The sequence below is a fragment of the Podarcis erhardii genome (genome assembly GCF_964252035.2).
Source record: "Podarcis erhardii genome assembly, chromosome: 13".
NCBI classification, from domain to species: Eukaryota; Metazoa; Chordata; class Lepidosauria; order Squamata; family Lacertidae; genus Podarcis; species Podarcis erhardii.
The window spans coordinates 15,872,289-15,890,663 of NC_138502.1; the positions used below are offsets into that span (position 1 = coordinate 15,872,289).

Genomic DNA, 18,375 nt, shown 5'->3' on the forward strand with positions numbered 1-18,375 from the left:
GTTCTGTGTTGAAAGCAGTTCACTGGACTCTCTTCCCTCATCAGAGCCAGGGCGCTGGGCTCTCTTGAGAAAGGAACAGGATTCAAGGGGTGCTGGGAAAGGGAAGAGGGGCGCCTGGGTGCCCTCCCTGCCCCCCACCGACCCTTGCATTGGTTCCCGGCTCATGTTACTGCATCGTCACTGTTGGGTCTTTACTTTTTTTTTCGTTGTCTGACTTAATCCTTTGGTTGTTGTTCATTTTTGTTTTGTCTTTTGTTTTGTTTTCCCCACCCTACCTCATCTTGCTCCCTGCTCTCTCCCTCCCTGCTCCCATTTCATGTTTCGTGACGTCATCCCCACCCATAGACCTCCAACCCTGCTTCCTACGTGAGTAGTTTTCCTGTTGTGCTTTGGGGGGGGGGGAGTCGGGGGGGTATTGCTCCCTGGTGCACATGCTTGTGAGGTTCACCCCCTCACGCACGCCCTGTGGTCAGAAAAATGGAAGATGGAAGTCGCTTGGGAGTGATTCCCTTCCAAGAGGGCAGCCAGCTTTCCTCCTGCTAGGATCTAAATTTCTCAGAGCACTGCATCTGCCCACCCCCCCAAAAAACCCCACATTTCTAGGGCTAGAGCCTTGAGAGCTCTTTCTACACGGCTTCATCTTTTGCTGCTCTGGGCCTGGGCAACCCCCCTATCCTACCCCACCCCCCACCTGACCTCTTTCTCTTTCTTTCCAGGGTGAACTGGAACGTCAGCTGCTACAAGCCAACCCTATCCTGGAGGCCTTTGGCAACGCAAAAACAGTAAAAAACGACAACTCCTCACGATTCGTAAGTCGGTCTTTCCCCCCTAGTTGGTGCTTGCATGTAGAAGGTCCCATATTCAATCCTCGGCGTCTCCCGGCAGAGGAGTACGTAGGGGCTGGTGAAACCGGCCCCCCGCCGGGGAGCAAAAATCACCTATCGGACTATGGAGTGTATGATGTGTGTGGCGACATGCCGCCTCTGTCATGGAGAACTCAGGCATGGGAGAAGCTCCCCTTCCTTCTTGCAGCGTGGCAGAAAGGTGTGAGGATTTTTCTGTCCTTCCGCCTTGCCTCAGCCTCACTACGGATGCTTCCAAGCACTAGAGTTGCGTAAAATGTGGTAATTTCTAATGTGGCTGCTGTGGCAAAGTGAGTTTTTTTGGGGTTGGGGTTGCCTATACAGGTCCCTGCCAAAGGACTCTCGATGTGCCTCTGTCTCCAGGCAGGGCTGGGAGGGACCCTTGCCAGGCGAGCTGCTGCCAGTCAGTGCTGAGCTAGGTTGACCAAGGCAGCTTCCTGCATTTCTATTGTTAGAGCATGACACCATGGGGTCTACTGGTCTGCCTTGCCTCTATCCAGCAGCTGGTGCAGGGGTCCCCTTCTCTGCAAATCCCCAAGCGCGTGGTTTGCAGGCGATTGGCACTGTGATTTCAGAGCTCCAGTCAGTGTGTTGAAGTGCCCGTATCAAATCGAAATAACTGGCCACAGAAAATCCTGGAGTGCTGGCTGAGTAGAGTCTGAAGGTGGGAACATTTGACCTCTTTAGAGCATCTTGCCTGTGTTTTAGCTGCTTCCCTGAAAGGAGTAAGTTGCCCTTTTGTCTGCTTAAATGGTGGCAATGTTAAGGCCCAGCCACCTTCTGGGGGAGAACTGAAGGGCAAGAAGCAGCGCAAGGTAGCATTCATTATGTAGCCTGTTGGAAAAATAAAAAGGAACCAAAATCCCGTCCAGCTCAGCATCCTGATCTTGAAAGAGCCGCTCTCCCTCCCCAGCAGCTGATATTCAGAGGCTCCACCACTACTGCCATCCAGCAACCCCCTGTTTACCTTTCCTGTACTGGTGTTCCCTGCGTACCCATCTACCCATCGTGCAGGATGCAAACCCTTTCAAGAACAGAGATGTAGAGTTGGAAGGGACCACGAGGGTCATCAGTGTCCAACATGGGGCTGAAGGCCATGCCCCTGAGATTCAGAGTCTCATGCTCTGCCGACTGAGCCATCGTGCTTCTTCCCTGAGCCATCTTAAAATGCACCTTAACCCACTCTTCAGAAAGGGCAGGTTGTGTACACAACTGTGTTTTTCACACTCCCACCTGCTTTGTTGAACTATGCCAACAAAGCCTCTCCTCCTCAGGAAGAAAAACCAGTTTCTTCCTGTCCTTGCCGAAGATCTGCTTTCAAATCCCCTTTGTTGTTGTTGTTGGGAAATGTCACTTTTCGGTCCCTCCTTAAGAAGCTGAAATAAAGTGTTTTATCTTCCTCCTTGTTGAAAGGATAGGAGTCGGCTTCGCATCACCCAGTAATGCTAAGTTTCTTCCAGTTGGTGCAGAGACGAGTTTCTACTCCTTCCTGCTGAAGAACGATTGATTAGCTCTGACCTCATCTGCAGTTGACTGGGAGAGGGAAGTCTGCTCTTAGCCTCTTTTAACAGCCTTCACAAACCTCGTGCCCTCCAGAGGTTTTGGGCTAGAACTCCCATCAGCCCCAGCCAGCAAGGGAATTCTAGTCCAATAGCACCAAGTGGCCCAAGGCTACTCTGTAGTGTGTCAGAATGTTTGAAAGGGCAGGGGGGGGAGGAGGAGGAATATAATAATTTCAGAGCGTTCTTATTTTAAAATCGTGGTGCATTGAGTGACATCCAACATTAGTCATACTCAGACTGATAGAAGTCAATGGACTTACATTAACTTACTTCCATATATTTCAGTGGGTCTGCTCTGAGCATCACTTAGCTGAATATCACCCTTCTATCACTATTATGTTTAAGGCTAGAGAAAGCATTCTACTCTGGGTGTGATGTGCACGCATCCCCTGATTTGCACAGGGGTTGCATTCCTGGCCCCTGCGCATGTCGGCGGAACACATGTAAACCCACCCCTTTTCTGGGTTGTGGCGGCAATCTGTGCGCGCATACGATTGCACGTGCATTGAACAAGCATAAAATGGTTGTTGCCTATATATTGTGTTTGCCAGAGACCTGGGTATGTAAATGAAACAATTGTCCTTTACAAAGCTGCTGAGCCCTTCTGATGTCTGTCTCATTTCTCTTTCCCCACCTGCTGTTCTCCTCCAGGGTAAATTTATACGGATTAATTTCGATGTAGCTGGCTACATTGTCGGAGCAAACATAGAAACATGTATCCTTGCTTGTGGAGTTCCATGGATTTGGTTCAAAAACTAGGACTCCCCTGAGTTCTGTAGGCAGGAGAGCAAAGCCTGAATTAGAATAAATATGGGATCCTGGATCCGGGGATCCCTGACAGGTTAGAGGCACCTGTGGATCCTAGACCCAGGGATTCCTGATGGTGTTCTTCAGCTTTGGGTCCCCAAATGTCGTCGGACTACAACTCCCATCTGACTAATCTGGCTGGGGATGATGGGTTTTGTAGTCAAACGACATATGGGGGAGCCAAGGTTGAAGAGGTAAGCTAGGGAGTCTCATAGCAGGGACTTCTGCTTCTTGGGGGAGTGAGGCAAGCTGGCTTTGTGGAGGGGGGGGGGATACGTGCTTCCAGATGCAATTGTCCTTCCTCCTTAACCCTGAGCCGCCCAGACCTGCTGGAGAAATCACGAGCCATTCGCCAAGCCAAGGACGAGCGGACTTTCCACATCTTCTACCAGCTCCTGGTGGGCGCCGGGGAGCACGTGAAAGGTAAACGGATGCTGTGCCAGAGCAACATGAAAAAGGGGGTCCAGTCCTCCTCCTCCCACACTTTTGGACCTCGGCTTCCTAAACCAGCAAGCAACAAACTTGAGGGAGAATGAGAAGGGCAACGCTTTAGCCTTCTTGCCTCTGCATAAATCTGGAAGTGGAACTGGCGGGGAAGGCAAGGATGACAGCAGTAGAAAAGCAAAGGTGGTCATTGATGACAGAGCAGCGTGTCTTACAGCACAGGGAGCTCCTGGGTGTGGGGATTGGCTGGCGGAAGTGTGGCACCCTTGCCTCAGAGATGCCTCTTTTTCATCAATGGCGCTACAGGGGAGCTGCTGTTGGAGCCCTTCAATCAGTATCGCTTTGTCTCCAACGGATACCTGCCCATCCCAGGACAGCAGGACAAGGAGATCTTCCATGAGACCATGGAGTCAATGCGAATCATGGGCTTCTCACACGAGGAGATACATTGTGAGTTGTGTGTGTGTGTGTGTGTGTGTGTGTGTGTGTGTGTGTAGAGGGTCAAGAGAACAGCTGCGATCTGTCTAGCTCAGCCTTGGCCAGCTTGGTTGCCCTCCAGAGGTTCTGGACTTCAACTCCCATCAGCCCCCAGCCAGCACACCCAGTGGCTGATGGGAATTGTAGTCCAGAACTTCTGGAGGGCCCCAGGCTGGCCAAGGCTGAGATAGCTGATCACTATTTGCTGACTGCGTCACACCACATTCCTCTGGGGATGTTCCCAGGCAGGGCGTGATGGCGACACCCGTGACCTCCTTAAGTCGCCTTCAGCATCCGGTGGGCAGAAACTTGCTGCTTTTGAACATGAAACCTGTCATTCTGGCCCATGTGGCTGGTAGTCTCCCCAGTCGCCCTCTCCTCCCATGTATGTCACCTAATCAGAAATTAGTTTAGGTGTTTGTTTGTTTTTTAAAAAAGATGACAAAGTGACTTAAGAACCCGCACTAGGAATCAGGAAGTCTTTGCTTCAGACTGAGACTCTGCTGTGAACTTGCAATTCTAAACTCAGCCCTCCCATGCCATGCAGAGATGTAGAAAATAAACAGTGCAGGGTTGTCGCATTATCTTGTTGCATTTGGAGGACTTCGGATGCTCTCAAGGTGTTGCATGTGCTTCTCCAGCGGCTGCTGCCACGTCCCATTGGCAGTGAGCTTCACAGGTCCTTGCATTTTCCTTCAACCTGCTCCCTTAGCCTCCTTTGGTGGATGACCTTGGGTGTTTGCATCTACTCAGAGGGGTGGAGGCGGAAGCATGCTCACACTAAAGGCCTTTCTCCCCCCCCCCCAGGTATGCTGCGGATGGTCTCAGCCGTGCTGCAGTTTGGGAACATTGTCTTCCGTAAGGAGAGGAACACAGACCAGGCCTCCATGCCCGACAACACAGGTAGTAGCGGGGGCTCACCAGCTCTGATAGGCAGCCAGCTGGATTTGCGGGGACGGGCTCTAGCGGGAGAATGCCTATTTTGCAGTCATAGCTCAGTCTGCCTTCCAGAATATATAAAGCAGTGATGGCTAACCCATGGCCTTTCAGGAGCTGAGAGCCCCCCCAAGCAAATTTTTCTGCCCCACACAAGACCCCACTCATTTTGATGGCAGCAGAAAAGGGGGGGGGAATTAAGGTAGACACAGCACTAGGGTGGGTAGAGAGGGTTAACCCTTTCTGCCCTGGCCTGCGTCCTGATGGAGACGGAGGTTGCCTCCTGCAGAGTCATTGGATTGAGCATGGGAGGGAGGAGGGGGCAGTAGCAGATCTGAGTGGATCAGCTGAGGAGTGTGTGTGCTCACACCCGTGTTATTGCAACTTCATGGGTATGTTTCACCTTCTTAAAGTAGCTTTCCATTGTATTTTAGTGATTGGTCGTCCGTTTGCCTGAATTTTTCACCCTGAGATTCCAGGGGCAGTTTACCCAAAAACCCCAAGCACAGTGCTGGGGAACCTGGTGCCCTCCTGATGCTGTTGGACATTTGCCATCTGCCCCAGAGGGTCTTGCGGTGAAGCGTGTTAGGAGCCCATCAACACCCGGAAGGGCCACACGTTTCCCCACCCATGACCTAAGTTAAAGAAAACATGCACAAGCAACCATGAATAAACAAAGTAAAATGCATGTGGACTAGAAACTTCTTAAAAAAATAAGGGTTGTGCAGAGAGAAGCTAAGATTATTCAGAACTGAAATTCTGCGCAATAGATCATAACTATCCAGGAGCACATTTAACTATCAGCTCAAGAGGTTAGGACGAATGAGTCTTGGGTGCTCTCAGGTCTTCTCCTGTGGCTGATAGGGTGCTGTGGCAGGGAGGTGGAAGGATGGGGTAGTTGCTGTCCTTCTTTGGACTGGGCAGCAGGACTCATCCTGTTATTTCCCAGCCTGCCACTCAGTTCCGCTTCTGCCATTTAGCTGGGCTAGCAGCAACCAGGTCATTGGGTGCGTAGGCAGAGGAGTTGGGCCAGCAAAGCCTTGGGCTGACCAGGTTGAGGGTGGCCAGTGTCGAGCCAGCAGGGGGCTGAACTAACAATGGGGTTGTTACCGGCTTGTTCTGTGCCCTCTGCAGCTGCCCAGAAGCTTTGCCACCTCCTGGGCATGAACGTCACCGAGTTCACCCGCGCCATCCTTACCCCGCGGATCAAAGTTGGCCGGGACTATGTGCAGAAGGCGCAGACAAAAGAGCAGGTTGGTGGCAACAGCTGGGGTTCTGGGGGCACCGGGAGGTGGGATGGGGTTGCCTGAAACATCATTGTGGAGGTGGGCGGGAGGAGGTTTGAAATGGTGAAACGAGCCAAGCCTGGAGCCATGCCTTCCTCTGCCCCCCTTTTCCAGGCTGACTTTGCAGTGGAAGCCTTGGCAAAAGCAACGTACGAACGCCTCTTCCGTTGGCTGGTGCATCGGATCAACCGGGCCCTGGACCGCACCAAGCGCCAGGGCGCCTCCTTCATCGGTATTCTGGACATCGCGGGCTTTGAAATATTCCAGGTGAGGACCTGCAGCTGCTGAGCAGCCACCTTTGTTTTGGTCTGCATGTAAATAATCCATCCTTCTTATCCATTCCATTATCCTTTCCCCAAGCCCTTCCTGCTCTCACCTGTCCTTTGTGTTTGCCTTTGACCTTCGTCCCCGGAAGAAAAAGGGAGGATGCTCCTCCTTGCTTCTCTTCTTTCTGACACGGGCTCTGTGCTGCTGGGGGGGGGGAGAGAAAGGAAGGGTTAAAGTTCAACAGGTGTACCTGTGCCAATGCCACCGGATGCCCATGTGGCACTAGCTAGATTGCTGCCTCTTGCAGCAATCCGAAGGCACAGCGTTTATGCGAGGAATGAAGCCTTTTGAGGGTAGTTTCATAACTGGGGTGTGTGGGGAGGAGCACATCCGGTTTGTGCGTAGGACAGGTATAGACATGCTTGGGCCAAAAGCACCTCTAATGGTTTGGTTCCCAGCTGATTGTCTGGGCTTGCATAGCTCGCACATGTGGTATTTGATTCCCTGCGTGAGCGAAAAGTCACCTGACAGTGAGGTTAGGTGATCTACAGGTGAGTGTTTGGTGATATACAGGAGACCATTTGTAGTCTCATGTAGTAGCAGAATTCACACATACATATACACACACATAGATAAACATCTACAGTGGTGCCTCGCAAGACGAAATTAATCCGTTCCGCGAGTCTCTTCGTCTAGCGGTTTTTTCGTCTTGCGAAGCAAGCCCATTGACGGCTTAGCGGATTAGCGCTATTAGCGGCTTTTAGTGGCTTTTAGCGGCTTATCGGCTTATCGGATAAGCAAATAAGCGGCTTAGCGGCTTAGAAAAAGGGGGGGGAGGGGAAAAAAACCGCAGGAACTCGCAAGACATTTTCGTCTTGCGAAGCAAGCCCATAGGAAATTCGTTTTGCGAAGCACCTCCAAAACGGAAAACTCTTTCGTCTAGCGAGTTTTCCGTCTTGCGAGGCATTCGTCTTGCGGGGCACCACTGTATATCTACACACACACACACTAAAAATCAAGCAAATGTACTCACATAAAACCAGCACAAGAATAATGAATCAGCAACAATAAGTCAAAATCCAAAGTTTTTATTGCATTCCAGAGGGAGAGGGAGCTTGGAAGGCCCCTGCAGGAGAGGGCTTCCTCAGTTGTGATGCACCTACCAGTTTTAATGTCCTTGAGCAGAAAAGGCACAAGGAGCAGGGCCCTGTGCCACATGGGGAATTTCATGGGGGAGAAGATATTGTGGGGCACCTGAAGTCAGAGGTGTTCGCTCTTCTTGCCAGGAGCTGATCTCCACCTGAATGCTTTTCTTTCTCTCTCTCTCTTTCCTTCCCTCTCACTGCCCCTGCAGCTGAATTCCTTTGAACAGCTCTGCATCAACTACACCAATGAAAAGCTCCAGCAGCTCTTCAACCACACCATGTTTGTGCTGGAGCAGGAAGAGTATCAGCGAGAGGGTATTGAATGGAACTTCATTGACTTTGGCCTGGACCTCCAGCCCTGCATAGACCTCATCGAGAGGCCGGTGAGCAGCCTGGGGATGGGAGAAAGGAGATAAGAGACACACCGTGCTTATTTGGGGAAAGTCTATTCCATTTATAGGGAAGAGGCTTGGCACCTCAACAATCTGACGTTTTTGCCCCAGTCTGTGAGGAGGTGCAGTGGAATCTGTGCAAAGGAGCATCACACATGCTTCCTTTTTGCTGTTTGTTTGTTTTGGCACACACAAAAAGAAAGAAATGCAATAGCTGCAAGCAACTCCCAACAGGCAGATGCAACGATGGAGAAGGTTGCATTCTGCAAAAAACAAAACAAAAGAGAAAAACAACTCCATGCATGCAGAAAACTAGCACAACAGAGAGCAGTCTGGGCTAGAACATCCTCTCCCTAGGATTGGCTAGTTGTTGTGTTTTACTTGCAGGGAGGTTTTTGTCCTTTAAAAAAGCAAGCATGCAGGAACATCCACAAACACTTCCCCCCCCCCTCCTCCCCAACCCATTGTGTGTTTGACTGAGTCACCTGGGACTGTTGGCACCCCTTGGCAGTGCACTTGCACCCCACTAATGACATGGTGTGACCTGGAGTATGTGGATTGATTTTCCTGTGAAAGCTGGTAGGCGGTTAGGAATCTCGGCTCCAGACCTTTTTATCTAGGCTGATCCTAGAACTAGTCATTTAGGGTGTAATCACCGCACCTCTTTCACTCGCATTTTGTATTCCTCCCATGTTTTCCTACGGAGTCTTCCTGGAGCTAGTGGGGTTCCCTTACCTTGGGAAAGCTAGCTTAAGGAGGGGGGAACCCGCAGCAGTAGCCCTGTAGCCCAGCAGTAGCCCCTGGGTGATCCTTAGTGTTTTCCTGTCCTCTGGGAGGTGCATGGCTTTGACATGTTCATTGACATTCTTGGGGAGGAGGCATGTTGTTCTAACACCTCCTCCCTTCAGGCAGAGCTGTGTCTTGAGCACACCTTTCTGGTCAACACCATTGCCGGGTGGGTTCTCTCACTCCCTGCAAATACAGCATTTCGACAATTGTTTTGCTTTAATAAATGGCTCAAAATCATGGCACAGGGAATGGCAGTGGAAGTGTAGATGATCCTGATTTTGTTTAAAGGGGTCCAGTATATCTGAAGGAGCATCTCCACCCCATCATTCTACCTGGACACTGAGGTCCAGCGCCGAGGGCCTTTTGGCGGTTCCCTCACTGCGAGAAGCCAAGTTACAGGGAACCAGGCAGAAGGCCTTCTCGGTAGTGAGAACGCCCTCCCATCAGATGTCAAAGAGAACAATAACTACCAAACTTTTAGAAGACATCTGAAGGCAGCCCTGTTTTGGAAAGCTTTTAATGTTTGATTTATTACTGTATTTTAATATTTGGTTGGAAGCCGCCCAGAGTGGCTAGGGAAGCCCAGCCAGATGGACGGGGTATAAATAATAAATTATTATTATATTATATTATAATATAGCATTCCAGTTCCCAGCGCCTTGTCACTTGCCTAGAACCTTATATACTTTTCCAGGCACTCAGTACAATTGACTCTTTTCCGGTCTGTTTATCCACACCCACAAACACAACTCTTCCCAGCGAGGCAACTTTAGCTTCTGCCTCAATTTCCTCCTTGGGTTCCCTTGCTTAATGGTTTTGGTTTTCCTCTGTCCCAGGCAAACCCCCCAGGGGTGCTGGCTCTGCTAGACGAAGAGTGCTGGTTCCCCAAAGCCACTGACAAGAGCTTCGTGGAAAAAGTTACCCAGGAGCAGGGAACCCACCCCAAGTTCCAGAAGCCCCGGCAGCTGCGGGACAAAGCTGACTTCTGCATCATCCATTACGCTGGCAAGGCAAGTTACCTCCACCCCACCGCTGTGCTGGGTTTCCCCCTATTTACTGGCACTCCTGGGCTCACTTGCATCTAGGAGGCGAAAGCCCAGCTGCTACGTTCTAGGTCTGCAGGTATTGCTGGACTACAACTCCCATCATCCCTGACCATTGGCTGGAGGTGATGGGAGTTGTAGTCAGGCATCACCTGTAGGGTACCAGATTGACAAAGGCCAGTCTCATGACCTAACTGCAGTGTCTAAAGGAGGGGGCTCAGAGCTCTGTAGTGGAGCTGAGGTCCCAGGTTGCATCTCAGTTAACAGGGCTGGGACAGGCCAATTGCCTGAGGGCCTGGATAGCTGCTGGCAGTCAGACTTTGGCCCCACCTGTTTGTTTCCATTTCATTTCACAAAATTTATATACTGCTTGATTCTAAGAAAACTTCTAAGTGCTTTACAGTGATATAATATTAAAAGTATCAATAAAAAGCATGCATTTAAAATATTGGTAAAATCAGTGCTTTTTTCAGGGGGGGGTGCAGGGATATGCACACCCCTAAACATTTTGTGAATCTTCATGCTTTTGTCCATTTACTGCATTTATTTTTCCCGGTTTGAACTATAAAATGGTGATTTTCTTGAGTCAAAATGAGAGTACCCCTAAACATATATTTTTTTAAGAAAAAGAAGCACTGGCAAAACCACGAGTAGCTAAAATAAAAATAGAACACATGTAACTTCTTCATGGCTGGATAGCCTTGCCTAAGCAAAAATGCCTTAAACAGCTGCTGAAAAGAGCACAGCGAAGGCTCCCGTCTGACGTCAACAGACAAGGAGTAGATGCTGCCACACCAAAAGATTGATTTCTTACAAGCGCCAAATGAGTATTATGTGGCACTTATGATCAGTATGAGGCCCCTGACCACTTGCATCCAAATGAATGTGGCCCTTGACCCCCCTCCCCCTACAAAATGTTGTCCACTTCTGGAGTAGACACGGTTGGGCTTAGAAATGGACTGAATGGTCCAACTTTGGGATAAGGCCTTTTATCCCTGCACATGGCTGGGTTGTGGCGCACCCATAGGTCTGATATTTCTGCTTTTTCTCGTCTTCTCTTTTCTCCTTCTCTCTCCCCCCTTTTCCTTTGAAAGGTTGACTACAAAGCAGATGAGTGGCTCATGAAGAACATGGACCCCTTGAACGACAACGTGGCTACGCTTCTCCACCAGAGTGCAGACAAGTTCACGGCAGAGCTGTGGAAAGATGGTAGGGGGCCTGGGAAGATCAAAGTTGATCCGTTCATAGGCCATCTTCTGTCACCAGTGTCCTCCGGGCAGCTTGCAGGGATTAAAACAAAAAAAGCAATACAGTTGTACCTTTGATCCTGAATGCCTTGGTACTCAGACGTTTTGCTTCCCGAACGCCGCAAACCCAGAAGTGAGTGTTCCGGTTTGCGAATATTATTTGGAACCCAAACATCTGACGGGGCTTCCGCAGCATCCGATTGGCTGCAGGAGCTTCCTGCAGCCAATCAGAAGCTGCGCTTTGGTTTCCGAACGTTTTCAAAGTCGAACGGACTTCCAGAACAGATTCTGTTTGACTTCCAAGGTATGACTGCATTGCAATAGAACAATGAAGATAGTGGGTAGCTTTAAAACAGAGAGTTAATTCAATGATTAATGAGTCCGGGGGGGGGGGGGGAGCAGTTGCCTGTGTTGAATCTGAGTCTCCATACTTACACATATTATTAACCTGTTTACGTATTTAATTAACCTAGTGGCCTGTAGATCATAGTAACTGTCAATATAACTTCTCAAAGCTGCTTGAAACTCTCTCTTGTTGCTGCTGGTACTAATCACTTTGCTCTTTGCTCTTTCTGTTTCCTTCTATCCTTGACCCACCTCTCTCTTTTCCCCCTGTAATGGATTGCTTTGCGAAACCTCACCTGCCCCTTTCCCTGCCTGGCCCTGTCCTTTCTCCAGAGATCCAGAACATACAGAAGGTCTATTTCTTTGACAGCTATGCCGTGGCATCTCAGGGTCCAGCAGAAAGTATGTCCCCCCTTCCCACACATGAGCCACCAGCATGTAGGAAGGGAGGGCTATAGGCAGGTTTATGAGGGGCAAGACATGCACCCTCTTCCTCTTAATATCTGGGGTGGGGAACCGGGGGGCCCTCTAGGTGTCACCCAACTCCCATCAGCCTCAAGCCAGCGTGGCCCATGGTTAGGGATGATGGCAGTTGTAGTTCAGTAATGTTTGGAGGGCCACAGGTTCCCCACCCCTGTTTAATATTTTCTAGATCAGCCTTTTCCCCAAACTTGGGGAACTACAAACAGATGGGACTACATTTCCCATCATTCCCAACCACAGGGGATGCTGCTAGATAGGAGTGGTGGGAGTTGTAGTACAACAGCATCTGTTGACCCAAGGTTGAGAAAGGCTGGTTTAGACCACGGGCAGGGAACCTCCGTTGTCAGTCTGCGATACCCACCATCCCTGACCATTGGCTAAGAGAGCTGGGGGTGCTGGGAGTTGTAGTACAACAGCGTCTGGGCACCCAAGCTTGTAGAACATTGGTCTAGACCATTGTTTCCCAACCTTGGGCCTCCAGCTGTTTTTGAACTACAATTCCCATCATCCCTGACCACTGGTCTTGCTAGCTAGGGATGGTCTAGACCAGTCTTTCTCAACCTTTGGTCCCCAAATGGGACTACAGTTCCCATCACCCCTGACCACTGGTCCTGCTAGCTGGGGGTGATGGGAGTTGTAGACCCAAAACAGCTGGAGAACCACGTTAAGGAAACCCTGGTCTAGACCATGGATGAGGAACCTTCGGCCCTCCCAGTTTTGTTGGTATCACAACTCCCATCATCCCTGGCCATTGGCCATGCTGGCGGAAGCTGGAGTCCATGAATCTGGAGGGCCAGAGGCTTCCTATCTGGGGTTTGGATAATTCAGATGTGACTTCCTTTACTAACGGCGCACTCCTGCGCATTGTTTTAATAAGTCCTATTGTCTTAAACAGCGCATAGTCCCTGGCAAGTGTGCTGTGTTTTCAGGAGCGCAGCCTCAAAGCCGCTCGTGGGCTTCAGAATTAAATTGCCGTGGTTTCTTTTCACTCTCTCCGCTCTGCCCCACTTCTCCTACGGGTGCTACCTGGGCGTGACGCTCCCTTTCCTCTCTGCAGTATCTAAACCAACAGCAGGCCAAGAGCACCTGAGGCTTCTCCCTCCAAAGGCCCACTGAGGCAGATGGGAGCAAACAGGCCCTCAGGACTGCTGGGTAACACTCGCCTTGTTTTCTTCTGCTCTCCAATGGCAGTCTAAATTGTGTGGATTAAGAAAGCGGAGGTGTGAGAAGGGGCTCATTGAAACTTGTTTCAATGTCCCTTGAGGGCTGGGCTTCCATTGTCCTTCGTCACATCCACTCTGAAGGTTTTATGTATCACTTAAGTGGGTTGGGAACGGCCATTGGCTCCAGGTGGCTTCCGTTCCCTCAGGGAGGGCTCAGAGGGGTTTGGGGCAGTTGCAATGGATGTTATGTGGGGTTGGGAGGGAGGAAACCCACAGATTCCTGCATTTCCCCCTGGGCTGGAAGTGCTGGATGTGAGCTGAGAAGCCCCTTCCCCCTGTTCCACAGTGGACCGAATTGTGGGCCTGGACCAAGTGAGCGGGATGGGAGACCTTGCCTTCGGCTCCTCATACAAGACGAAGAAGGGGATGTTCCGGACGGTGGGGCAGCTGTATAAGGAATCTCTCTCCAAGCTCATGTCAACTTTGCGCAACACCAACCCCAACTTCGTTCGCTGCATCATCCCCAATCATGAGAAAAGAGTGAGTTGCTCATGCGACAGAGGCCTGTAGTGCATACGGAGAGCAGGATGAGTGTCCTAGTGTCGAAGGGAGCCCATCAGAGAATGTCGCTTCTGCTTGGAAGCAGTGGAAGGCCTCCTGTGTTAAAAGCAGGCCCAAGCCTTCCTCTGGGTCCTTAAAGGGAGTTTCTTGGCCAAAGGGCTGTTTGAAGACCTCTTCGTCTGAGTGTCTGGAGGCGGTTGGAGTATGCCTGGCGGTCAGTAGATTGAGGCTGAATCCCGACAAGACAGATGCACTGTTTCTGGGGGAGTCAAGGGCGGGCGGGTGTGGGGGACTCCCTGGTCCTGAATGGGGTAACTGTGCCCCTAAAGAACCACATGTGCAGCCTGGGGGTCATTTTGGACTCACAGCTGTCCTTGGAGGTGCAGGTCAATTCTGCGTCCAGGGCAGCTGTCTGCCAGCTTAATCTGGTATGCCAGCTAAGGCCCTACCTGTCTGCACACATTCTCGCCAGAGTGGTACATGCCCTTGTTCTGTCTGACTTTAAAAGACAACTAAAATAGGGAAGTTTTTAATATTTGATGTTTTACTGTGGTTTTATAATTTGTTGGAAGCCGCCCGGCAGTGGCTGGGGCAACCCAGTCCAATGGGCGGCATATAAATAAATAATAATAATAATTAGTAGTAGTAGTAGTAGTAGTAGTACACGTCTCCCATGAGGGATGATGTGGATTACACTTTCGGTAACTTTAGTTGCACCACAGGTCCTCCATCCTTGGCTTGCAGTGGCTAGAATGTTAGACAGGCCAGGGAGACCTGATTCGAATCCTTCTCTGCCATGGTAGCCTTGGAAAACTGGTCCAGTCCCACCTCGCGGGGTTGTTGGGAAGGTTAATGAGGGATAGCTCCCCCACATACCACCCTGGGCTTCTTGGAGGATGGGCAGGGTATACCTAAGAGAACAAGCAGTATTACTCTGCTTCCTGAAGTGCCCTCTGACAGGTCCTGCTTCTTCCCGGCTCCTCTTACAGGCTGGAAAACTGGAGCCACACCTCGTGTTGGACCAGCTACGCTGCAACGGAGTCCTGGAGGGAATTCGCATTTGTCGCCAGGGCTTTCCCAACCGCATCATCTTCCAGGAATTCCGGCAGAGGTACCCTGAGGACTCGAGGGAGGCCCGGCCTTAGTTAGGAGGGCAACGGGCGTGCGCCCAGAGGGGCCTGCCCCTGTTCTCAGCCACTGAGGATCAGATCCACCATGGGCCTAACCCATCCCTGGTATCTGAGGGTGTTAACGTCAAGCTCAAGTGTGTGTGGTGTCCGTGCGATTTCTAACCTCTCTTCTTTCTCCTTATCTTCTGGCAGGTATGAGATCCTGACTCCAAACGCCATTCCTAAAGGTTTCATGGATGGGAAACAGGCCTGCGAACGCATGGTACGTGGGGCTCTCCGGCCAGGGTGATGGGGCAATGTGGGCTAGAACTGGCCCAGATGCAGAAAACCAGAACGTCCTACTGACTAATCCCTCCCACCCCCAAAAAACCCACCTTCTGTTTCTTTTCATCCTTACAGATCAAGGCCTTGGAGCTTGACCCCAATCTCTTCCGCATCGGCCAGAGCAAGATCTTTTTCCGCGCTGGCGTCCTTGCTCACCTGGAGGAGGAGCGGGACCTGAAGATCACAGACATCATTGTCTCCTTCCAGGCAGCTGCCCGCGGATACTTGGCCCGCAAGTGAGCACTGAGCTGCTATACTGTGGTCAGATTCTGGGGCAGGGAACCCAGAGCTGTACAGGAGGTGGTGATGGACTCCCAACTCCCATCAGCCCCAGCCAGCATGGCCCATTGGTCAAGGGTGATGGGAGCTGTAGTCCAAAAACACCTGACGGGGTCAGATTTCCCCCCATCCCTGACAAGAGAGGAGTAGAGAGTCATAAAATTGTAGTGTTGGAAGGGAACCCCAAGGGACATCTAGCTCAACCCCCTAGAGAGATTTGCGAGTGAGTGTTTGGCTTCTGTGCACCTCTGGTGAAGCTGTCATGGCTGCCCCTACACACACTCACCGCAACCAAGCAGAGGCCATAACCTGTTCTGTCAGCTGTAGTACAGCCAGTTAGGCTTCTTTCAAGCCTGATTGTACCAGAGAGGAGAAGTGGGGGAAAGGGAAGGGAATGTGTGGGCACCAGGGAAGCAGATGCACGTCATCCCAGGGTCGTAGGTTCAAGCCCCGCGTTGGATGAATGATTCCTGCATTGCAGGGGGGTTGGACAAGAAGACCCTCGTGGCCCCTTCCAACTCTACAAGTGTATGATTCTGTATTCTGCCCATGGGGTCCATGTTGGCAGCCTCTGGCTTAGTACGCTTGGGAAGCCAGAACTTCTGGTATTCTCTGGAGAGGGGGTTTCACTTCATCCGCCGCCAGTGATTGGGTGGAAGCTCTGTGACTGGCCATGCCCCCTTCTCAGGAATCTTTTGTGACGGGACCCATGACGCTTCCTCAGAACTCCCCATTGGGCACACAGAGCCCCTGGGCTAGGAGATTACTCTCCACCTGGCTCCCTGACCGCCCTCGGCAGGCCTTCCTCCTTTTGTCTCCTCTGGAGTAAGAAACCTGTATGAACCAATCCAGTTGCAAACACAACTTCACTGGTGGGCTTTGCATGGAGGGTGGAGGGGAGGGTAAGGAATTATACAGCCACAGAAGGCTCCAGCATTGCAGGGGGTCGGACTGGATGGGGGTCCCAGCTCTACGTTTCTATGATACTACGTGCACAGAGCCCTGGCTAAGGTACCTAACCGTGCTTTTCTGACTAACCGTGCTTTTTCCTCCCAGAGCCTTCATGAAAAAGCAGCAGCAGATGAGCGCTCTCAAGGTCATGCAGCGTAACTGCGCCGCCTACCTCAAGTTGCGCCACTGGCAGTGGTGGCGCCTTTTCACCAAGGTGGGTCAGGCGGTGATGCTAAGGACGGGGGTGTCTTATAGGGCATCAGGCATGGTTTGGGGCCAACTTGAGACCTGTCCCAAGTCTCATTAGCCCATGGCGGGCGGAGGCTCTTCCTTCTCACCCCCCCCACTCCAACCTCCCACTTTGGGTCTCTCAACATCTTCCCCTCCTTTTCCTCCTCTCCTTTTCCCCAGGTGAAGCCCCTGTTACAGGTGACCCGTCAGGACGAGGTGATGCAGGCAAAGGCAGTGGAGCTGCAAAAGGTGCAGGAGAAACACGTGAAAACCCAAATGGACCTGAAGGAACTGGAGAACAAATACCAGCAGGTGAGGAGGGAGAGTGGGAGGAGCCAGGAGTCCCCAGCCGTTAAGCCCCACCTCCTCTCCTGACATCTGCAGCGGAAGCCCCGCCCCCTTCTCTTTCAACCATTCACTTGGATTCTCCCGGCATTGCCCTCCATATTGGCCTTCCTGCCTGCCTTCTCCGTGTCCAGAAACAGATTTTATAATAGGTCCGCCTGAACTCCTTTTTCTCTTGGGTCACAGTCACACCATAAGCACTCTTATGACACATTAACAATCATGGCTCCCCACCCCACCCCCAAAAAAAGAATCATGGGAACTGTAGCTTAACCCTCCCAGCAACCTTAGCAAACTACAGTTCCCGGGATTCCACAACTGTGGTGTAAGAGTGCATTAGTTGTGTGACCTTTCATTTGCAAGGACTGTGTCCTCCTGTAAAATTCACACTGGCTGTACATTCCGCATCAAGCTTCTAGTCCCCACTGCTTAAATGCCGGGATTGGGAGGAAAACCTTCCTTAACTAAGGGTTTGCCGTACCCTAGCATCCTGAGCTAGGCTCCAGGGGGATCTGATGCCTGTCCCTCCCTCCTTGATCCCGTTTCCGTTGCTAGCTCTCAGAGGAGAAGGCCATCCTGGCCGAACAGCTGCAGGCAGAGACGGAGCTGTTTGCCGAAGCCGAGGAGATGCGGGCGCGGCTGGCGGCCCGGAAGCAGGAGCTGGAGGACATCCTTCACGAGCTGGAGTCGCGGGTGGAAGAGGAGGAGGAGCGTTGCCAGCAGCTGCAGGGGGACAAGAAGAAGATGCAGCACCACATCCAGGTGATTCGGGAAGAGAGGCCCGTCCTCCTCCACCACCACCAGGAGGAGGAGGAGCAAAGGAGGAGGGCAGCTGCCGCCCACTCCCTTGCGGGAAGACGGCTAAATTGATCCATACATCTATACGTTAGTTGTGGTGGATGGAACAAAGGAAGAGTTTTGCTTCATCTGCTAACGTTTGTGCAGAAATCGGCCTTCCTCAGGCCAAGTTTCTAAGGGCATGCACAGAGAGAGAGAGAGAAGGTTGGTTGCTACCAGGTTAGTTGTGACACTGAACGAGGCCTTCTCAGTGGTGGTGCCTCAGTTGTGGAATTCCACCCCTACAAAGGCCTACCTGCCCACCCCCCAAATCCCTTTAAAAAGATAAATTTCTTCAGCTCAGCTTTAAAACTAGGTCCTGGTTTTGTTTTGAAATACAGTCAAACCTTGGTTGCCGAACGTAATCCGTTCCGGGAGACCGTTCAACTTCCTAAACGTTCGACAACCGAGGCGCGGCTTCTGATTGGTTTCAAGAGCTTCTTGCACTCAAGTGGAAGCCGTGTCAGA

The 18,375-nt window shown here is 51.3% G+C and overlaps 1 protein-coding gene across 12 annotated transcripts in view; it reads left to right on the forward strand.

Moving 5' to 3' along the window:
- The window catches only part of LOC309327778 (uncharacterized protein), a 63,246-nt gene that overhangs the window by 20,711 nt on the left and 24,160 nt on the right, over positions 1–18,375 (forward strand). For 5 of the 12 annotated variants that reach the window (XM_081837267.1, XM_081837268.1, XM_081837260.1 and 2 more), the window contains 19 exons: positions 346–366; positions 717–809; positions 3,077–3,140; positions 3,557–3,655; positions 3,983–4,126; positions 4,961–5,056; positions 6,224–6,342; positions 6,490–6,642; positions 7,997–8,170; positions 9,805–9,978; positions 11,106–11,220; positions 11,937–12,005; positions 13,596–13,789; positions 14,800–14,921; positions 15,133–15,202; positions 15,340–15,500; positions 16,600–16,708; positions 16,906–17,037; positions 17,626–17,832. In XM_081837267.1, coding sequence (XP_081693393.1) covers positions 346–366; positions 717–809; positions 3,077–3,140; positions 3,557–3,655; positions 3,983–4,126; positions 4,961–5,056; positions 6,224–6,342; positions 6,490–6,642; positions 7,997–8,170; positions 9,805–9,978; positions 11,106–11,220; positions 11,937–12,005; positions 13,596–13,789; positions 14,800–14,921; positions 15,133–15,202; positions 15,340–15,500; positions 16,600–16,708; positions 16,906–17,037; positions 17,626–17,832 — 2,316 coding nt within the window. The remainder of the gene's footprint in view (positions 1–345; positions 367–716; positions 810–3,076; positions 3,141–3,556; positions 3,656–3,982; positions 4,127–4,960; positions 5,057–6,223; positions 6,343–6,489; positions 6,643–7,996; positions 8,171–9,804; positions 9,979–11,105; positions 11,221–11,936; positions 12,006–13,595; positions 13,790–14,799; positions 14,922–15,132; positions 15,203–15,339; positions 15,501–16,599; positions 16,709–16,905; positions 17,038–17,625; positions 17,833–18,375) is intronic. The other 7 variants (XM_081837269.1, XM_081837270.1, XM_081837271.1 and 4 more) reach the window with 3 other exon arrangements.